The sequence below is a fragment of the Rhincodon typus genome, chromosome 35 (genome assembly GCF_021869965.1).
Source record: "Rhincodon typus isolate 14 chromosome 35, sRhiTyp1.1, whole genome shotgun sequence".
Classification (NCBI taxonomy): Eukaryota; Metazoa; Chordata; class Chondrichthyes; order Orectolobiformes; family Rhincodontidae; genus Rhincodon; species Rhincodon typus.
The window spans coordinates 5,513,480-5,521,128 of record NC_063366.1 but is presented as its reverse complement, the minus strand read 5'-3'; the positions used below and the strand labels follow the sequence as shown (position 1 = coordinate 5,521,128).

Sequence of the window (7,649 nt, the reverse complement as noted above, 5' to 3'; positions counted from 1 at the left end):
CAGGCAGGAGAGGAGCCTGTGGTGTGGGTGATCAGGGACCTGCTCAGCCCCAGGCAGGAGAGGAGCCCGTGGTGTGGGTGATCAGTGACTCTGAGAGGGCCCAGAAGCAGCAGACAGGAATATGGGCAACAGGGACCCTCATGGCACAGACACTGCAGACTGCAGGAACACTAGGGACCTATTGCCACAGGAGTCTGTCTGCCTCCCTGGACAGTCTCAAGTATTCTCGCTATGGGCCTGCACTCCATCACCGTAACCACTGGTGCTCAGGACCAACAGCAAGGAAATGGGGGAATGGAGCAGCTTGAGTGCATTTCAGGTGCTGCTTCCTCACAAAGAGACAGGGCAGTGTCAATAGGTACCAGCCGGAGGAAGAACCACTTACAGACCCTTCCAAAATGTACCATCAGGATAGCCCTGAGATGTGGTAACTGCTACAGTTAGCTTCATGGCAATTCATGCCAGGGATAGTGCCTTACTTAAACTCTCTGCAGCTCCCCAACTGACCTCTAGACACTCTGGAGCCACAGAGTGACATAACCCACTCCCCAGGTTTCGAGGGTACGAACACTCTGATAGTGACCATACCAACCCAATACCTAACCATGGCCAAGTCCCTGGACTGAAATCAGAGGCTCTTCCTGGTTTACAGTACCTTCTTCATGGCTACAGAAATACAGAAATCATTAAACCCATTCACACATATAGATAAATCAGACACATTAATATATAAATTACAACATAATACCCAGAGTGGAGCTGAAGGTACACAGCAGGTCAGGCAGCATCAGAAGAACAGGAAAGCTGACGTTTCGGGTCGGGACCCTTCTTCAGAAAGATCCAGCACTATCTCTGACCCAGTATCCGTAAGCTCCCTCCAGTCACACACCATCCTGTCTTGGAACTATATCACCATTTCTTCACTGTCACCTGGGCAAAACCGTGAAAACCCTTTTTGCTTATATCACTGACCTTTGTGATTCAAGGAGACAATTCCCAACCACCTCCTGAAAGGCAAGTAAAAATGGTCAACAACTGTTGGCTTTGCAATCTTATTAATAAATATCTTCCTGCCTGGTGTAATCTCCAGCAGAAATCAGTCAGGAGTCAAGGAGCAACAATCCTGATGGCTGTTTTCTCTCCCAAACTCTCAAGACAAGTCAAGTCACAAATCTGAATACTCAGAGATCTCGCAGGTGAAGCAGACAGAGGTCAGTGAAACTGAGATAAGTTCCTGGAAACGTTCAACACATCTTTACCTCAGAAGATACAAGATACAAGCAACATCAATAAAAATCGATGGGATTAAACCTATAACTTTTTTCACAATCCTGCCACGCTTTGTCCTATGGCAACAAAAAGACAAAACAAATAGAACTGGAAAATCTCAGCAAGTCAGGTAGCATCTTTGTCAAGAAACAGGGTAAAGTGGCTGAATTTTGCCAGAAATCAGTAAAGTCCTTCTGGACTCAACATTGTGTTCAACAACTTTATTGCATGAGTTCGCCTCCATTTTGTTCTATTATGGTCTGTCTCTTTCTTATTTTTTGCTTCTGTTTAGCTGGATTAATTATTTCTTTATCCCTTCATGTTGCATTCGGAGATTTTTATGTAGATATTTGCACCTTAAATAGAAACAACCTTTGTTTCTTTTCACGATATCCTTCACTACTCCTTTTGATTATTCCATCATCATAGATTTTGTTATTTAATCTGCTTTTGCCCAATCACAGACCCTCTCTCCTTTTTCTTCCTGCCTCCTCTTGCCTTCAATTGGCTTAAAAACCCCCAAATCGCTTTTTCTCCTCAGTTCTAATAAAGATCATTGCACTGAAATATTAGATCTGTATCTCTCCACAAGCTTCTGCATGACTTGCTGAAGCAATTTTTGTCCTTATCTCAGATTGCCAGTATCCTCAATATTTTGCTTTTGAACAATTAAAGCAGTGTATATTGTAATTGGTGCCAGGGGAGTTGCACAGGATTGTCAATCATCCAGATTGTGAGTTCAAGTTTCATTTTTGTTCTTTCATGGTCTGAGAGTATCGTTAGCAGGTCAGACCTTTGAGTATAGGAGTTGGGACGTCATGTTGAGGTTGTACAAGACATTGGTGCGACCGCTTTTGGAATACTGTGACCAGTTCTGATTGCCCTGCTATAGGAAAGATGTTATTAAATTGGACAGGATTCAGAAAAGATTTCCCAGAATGCTGCTAGGACTGGAAAGTTTGAATTATAAGGATAGGCTGGGATTTCTTTCACTGGAGCGTAGGAGGTTGAGAGGTGACCGTATAGACATTTATAAAATCAGGAGGGACATGCATAAGGTGAATAGAAAGGGTCTTTTCCCCAGGGCAGGAGAGTCCAAAACTAGGGGACATACTTTTAAGGTGAGAGGAGAAAGATTTAAAAGGGACCTGAGAGGCAGCTTTTTCACACAGAAAGTGGTTTACATGTGGAATAAATTGCCAGAGAAAATGGAAGATGCAGGTAGAGTACAACATTTAAAAGACATTTGGATAGGTACATGAATACAAAAGGTTTAGAGGGATATGGACCAAGCGCTGGCAGGTGGGACTAATTTCATTTGGGAAATGGTCGTCATGGACTGGTTGAACTGAAGGGTTTGTTTTTGTGCTGTATGAATCTATGACTATGACTCTATTAGTCCAGCATTTATTATCTGTCCCTAGTTGCCCCTTGAGATGTTGGTCATGAGCTGCCACCTTGCACCACTGCTGTATATCGACACATGGTACCCTTAGACAGGGAATTTCAGGATTTTGACCTCCAATAATAAAGGATCAGCAATCTATTTCCAAGTCAGGATGGTGACTGGTTTGGAGGGGAACTTTCAGGTGGTGGTGTTTCCACCATACACTCCACAATCCCCAATCCAGGCTGACATGTCAGTACAACATGGAAAATATCCTGCATTATCAGAGGGGCAGCACTGTGGGGCTGCTTCAGTGTTGTTTGGGCAACACTGGAAGAACATAGTAGGAACTGCCGTTCTGGAGTCTGAGATAACAAGGTGTGGAGCTGGATGAACACAGCAGGCCAGGCAGCATCAGAGGAGCAGGAAAGCTGACGTTTTGGGTCTGAACCCTTCTTCAGAAAAAAGAACACTGCACTGAATTCAAATGAGACATTAAACCAAAGAACTATCCGTCATCTATTTAATATGTGACAGTGTAAACTTGAGAACTTTGATAACATCACGGATTGAAAGAATCAGAAATAACTCTTTCTGTAATAAATTGTTTCCTGAGATGGAAGGGACAAGGAGAAACTGTTATAAAGGAATTAAAAGCAACATGCTCATTAACTATCCCTGGGAACAGGAGTCGAGGCAACATAAACAAACTGTTTCCTGGGTGAGAGTAGGTAACACTGCTTGATAACCTGGTGCCTCATTACAAATGGGCAATAAAGTATTGGCAGAAGGAGTGTCCTGATATAAAAGTATTAATTTCAGGAAAAAGTTGTGTTTTCAAACAGTCAATACCAAATATAACAAGGAACAGGGGAGTTACTCCTGATACGAAGGCAAGCTGCAGATTGAGGGCTCCACAAGCGTAGTCAGTGTTAGGGATGAGAGAATCTAAAGGATCATTAATAATGTCACAAACTTGAAAGCTAAGAAAATTGTATGAGAATTCAACTCCAGAATTATCCCTGAGCAGAACTTCCAAGAACAATACTGCACAAGGATCAAACCACGGACATTTTCAGAGATAGACCACTGTTGGTTGGAATCATAACTAAACTTCACCATTAATTGGGTAATAGCTAAGTTGGGTTGTGGGGCTTAACTTGCTTACGTGACGGGTCTTATTTTGGTTACTACATACAATAAAGTTTACATTATTGTTTCAGTATTCGATTGTCAGTGAGATTTCTTAATAAGTAGCTGAAATAAAGGTAAGTTGTGGTGATTTACAGACAACAAATAGATCCCATCTCACTATCTCAAAGAAGAGCAGGGGAAATCTCTGCAGTGTCCGGGTCATAATTATTCATCAATGAACTGCAAAACCAGATTATCTGCTCACTATCTGATACCTGTTTGTGGGAGCTACCTGCACATCAATTGGCTGCCTTGCTTTCGACAGTATAACAAATGGCTCAACTTTAAATGTATTTCAGAGGCTGCCAAGTGCATTGGGACTTGCTGAGCTCATGAAAGTTGTTATGTAGATTGATTTATTGATTTAATGATTGACTTATTTATTGTCACGTGTAATTGTTACCTGTATTTGTTACAAATACAGTGAAAAGTGTTGTGTAATGTTGCCACTCTCCAGTGCCATCTTAAAATCCAGAAATAAACCAAGACAGAATATAAAGGGAGAAACATAAAGAAGTTGAAAGTTCAACATTACAACCCCTCTTGTTATGTGCCTTAGCCACTAGCCTGGATCTGGGCTCGCCCACCCTGAGGCTGAGACCAATGTTAGCCCGAAGCAGTTGGCCAGCCTCAAGTCCCTCTGCCGTGTTGCCATTCTTCAGTGCCATCTTGCCTTTGCCAACAACGTTGCCGCCACGATATCGCGCTGGGCCGATCTTGGCAATGCAGCCTCCGCTGAAGCTGCACTGGGTACTGGGCCCAAACTCACCTCTTTCTGCTACTGTCGGGAACACACTCTTGCCTCTGAACGCTCTCTTGCCTCCCTTCTCCACTACCACCACCATTGGGAACACAAACTCAAATCTGTCTGCCAACACCGCCCTGGGAACACACCCTTGCTTCTGACGTGCTGGACACCTTGCTGATGCTGTCCGAGCTCTCCACACGAAGGTAAGTAAAATAAAATAAAAACGATAAAGAAGGGGAAATAAGGAGGAGCAGATGGAGCGGACAAGCCCTGGGCTCAGGAGCCCGAACACTGCGCTGCTTACTCCTCTACCGTCTGCACTGGAAGATATAAACAAAAAGACAAAGAATATTTGAATTTAATTAGCTTAATGTCATGTATTCTCATGAGTGCAGTGAAAAGTTTATAAGTCGCCACTTACGGCACCATCGTAGAGACACAGGTACCTAGGTATAGTTACTTGAGTATAAATTGTTAGGGAAAGGAAAATAGAGAAATAAAAAAATCCCGTGTTACAGAAATTTAAAAGTACAAAATCATAGTAATAAATTAGAAAAATAAAGAAATAAATATTTCAGAATAACAGTGCTACCACCGTAACATAACAAAGGGTTAAAAAAAGAAATTTAAAAAAGAGAATTTAAGATAAAGTCCACTTTGCAGCTCTGGGCTTGAACGCCCGACCCCTTCGTATGGAATCCCGGGCCGGGCCCGCTATGATACTGTAGAAACCTCCACATGGATTCACAGACTGACTGAAATCGCTACAAGGAAACCTAGGCCGACATCGACGTAATCAGCCACTGAAGCTGCAAAAAGGGACTCCCAGGCTGACCCTGGTCAAGCTCCAACATTTTTCAGAAAGGAGTTTGGGAGAGAAGGTAGAGGTACAGCCGGGTGGTCTCAGCACACATGTAGATCCTGGTTTGTGTGTTTAGGTGGATGGTATTGATGGTATTACAGAGATGAAGGAAAGGGGGATGTGGGAAAGGGAATAAGGACAGTTCCTTGCGGGTGGCCACAGGTCATGGTGCAGGAACGGGAGAATAAATCACTGTCGAAGGGTTTTTGTTGAACTTCCAATATTTTAGACGTTTCTAACCTCCTCATGGTCAGTTTGGCAGGAATGCCACTGGAGCTGTCATAGGTCACACATGGAGAAGGTTTGTTCTGAAAACAGAAGATGGCAGCAGAGGATCATCTGCTCATTCGGAATGAAGTTAATGCTCACTGTGACAATCTATCCACTAGGAAATGCTGTAAGGAAGTTGTAAAATCAGCTTGGCTTCTCACTCATGAAAACAACTGGAATCTTTGCCAAGCTGGAGCGTTCAGCCTGTACAGAGAGAGTGGGGGTGATTTTAACCCTAACCAGTGGGAACTGGATGAGCGAGCAGTTAAAAATCACTGGGATGTTTGTGGAGATGCCAGGAGCTGTTGAGTTCATGTTTATAGATGCTCTCCCATCTGATACTGCTCAAAGTGATGAGATCCATTATGATATCCTCTAATGATGGATCTTAATGAAGCAATTGAGAACGAGTGCAACTTTAACCCAACTTTTGGCCTGAGTGGGATCTACATGTTTGTTGAGTCAGATTTCTACCAAATTGGAGAGAAAGAGGATCAAGACCAGAGGGGCTGATACTTTACATGAAATTTTGCTTTTATCTGGTCAAAGGGAGCAGCGCCACATACTCCACCAAACACCTAGGCCTCACCTCCCTTAAGTGAATGAAACTGGCCAATAATTTATTATGCTGTTTTCAAGTGTCTGCCTCTTCCTTCACCGTGAAACAAATGGGCTAAACCTGACGTGTTTTTAGCTAAGTGTCAGTCTCACTGAGTTTCATGGAGGATTTCTCTCTGCAAGGCATTCTCACCCATCTCACCAAACTTGCCCCACTAACAACTAACCCCATCTCCATGGCGCCTGTTTCTAGCTCCATTCTGCAACTCATGGATCTGGAACAACCCTCCATTGCTGCAATACGATAGAATGGACCGGCGCCATTTTTACAAGTTACTTTATGCCGAGACAAGCACTGTTGGTCTGAAGCTGTCCTTCATTTTCCCTGAGCTGGTTTGGCCCAGAAATGGTAGAGGGGGACAGTTGGCACCCTGATTGGCAGCAGGAGGACCTCTTCTCCAGCACCAGCAGTCAATGTGTTGATCAATGTTGACACCCAGGTGTCTCAATTGTTTGGAGGATTGCACAACAATATATGGTAAATGCGCCCCCCCTTCATCCCCATTCCACTGGTGTAAGTGCCACCATCGTTCCTCCAATACCCCACACTCTATCTCTGACACGGTATCCACCTCCCACCAAGGCTCACACTCCAACCCTCTCAGTATTGCCTGCAGCAACTTCCCTTACTCACTCTCACCCACTCCAACCCCTGACACCACTAACCCCTGCATGCCCTCTGTGCTGCTGGCTTACTCACTTGGGACACCTCCCCACCTTCACCAACAGCAGCAGCTGAGCCACCCACATCCATCGCCTCAATACTTGCCTCTCTCTCATTCCAGGATGAAAACAGCCTACAATAGGGCAGAAAGAGTCAGGGCGGATGGTGGGCTGCCAACATCGTTTCCTCAGGAGTGGGTCCTGATTCTGACTGCCTAGGGTGGTTGATAGTCCCCTGGACTGATATCAGAGGCTACCCTTGAAGTACTGTGTCGAGATCCCAACTGAAGACTGTTGACTTGGCTGAGGACGACCGACAACCAGGACAAGTTTCCTTCCTTTGTGTCTGTGCTAAATGGTACAGCAATTCAGCAGTAATATATGACCCTGGTAACTCTGCAAAAGGGCAGGGATGCTGTGAATATCCACGGAGACTCAGAGTGAGGGAATGCTGTGAGACTGAGTGAAGAGCCCAGAGCTGCAGCCTGGTCCAGTCTACGAGCTGGGTGTGTCCCTGAACACGCAGTGACCTTGCTGCAGTGTTACAATGAGAATTACAAATGCAGCTTGAGGGGCAGCATTGAAGTACATAAGTGCCCTGTAAGTGGATCAGAGATAATGAGGGTTCTCAGAGCCTG

At 44.4% G+C, this 7,649-nt stretch overlaps 1 protein-coding gene across 1 annotated transcript in view; it reads right to left on the bottom strand.

Moving 5' to 3' along the window:
- The window catches only part of LOC109936900 (neoverrucotoxin subunit alpha-like), a 24,577-nt gene extending 19,882 nt beyond the window's left edge, over positions 1 to 4,695 (bottom strand). Inside the window, exon 1 of the mRNA XM_048616465.1 lies at positions 4,418 to 4,695. Coding sequence (XP_048472422.1) covers positions 4,418 to 4,695 — 278 coding nt within the window. The remainder of the gene's footprint in view (positions 1 to 4,417) is intronic.
- Between the last annotated feature and the right edge of the window lie 2,954 nt (positions 4,696 to 7,649).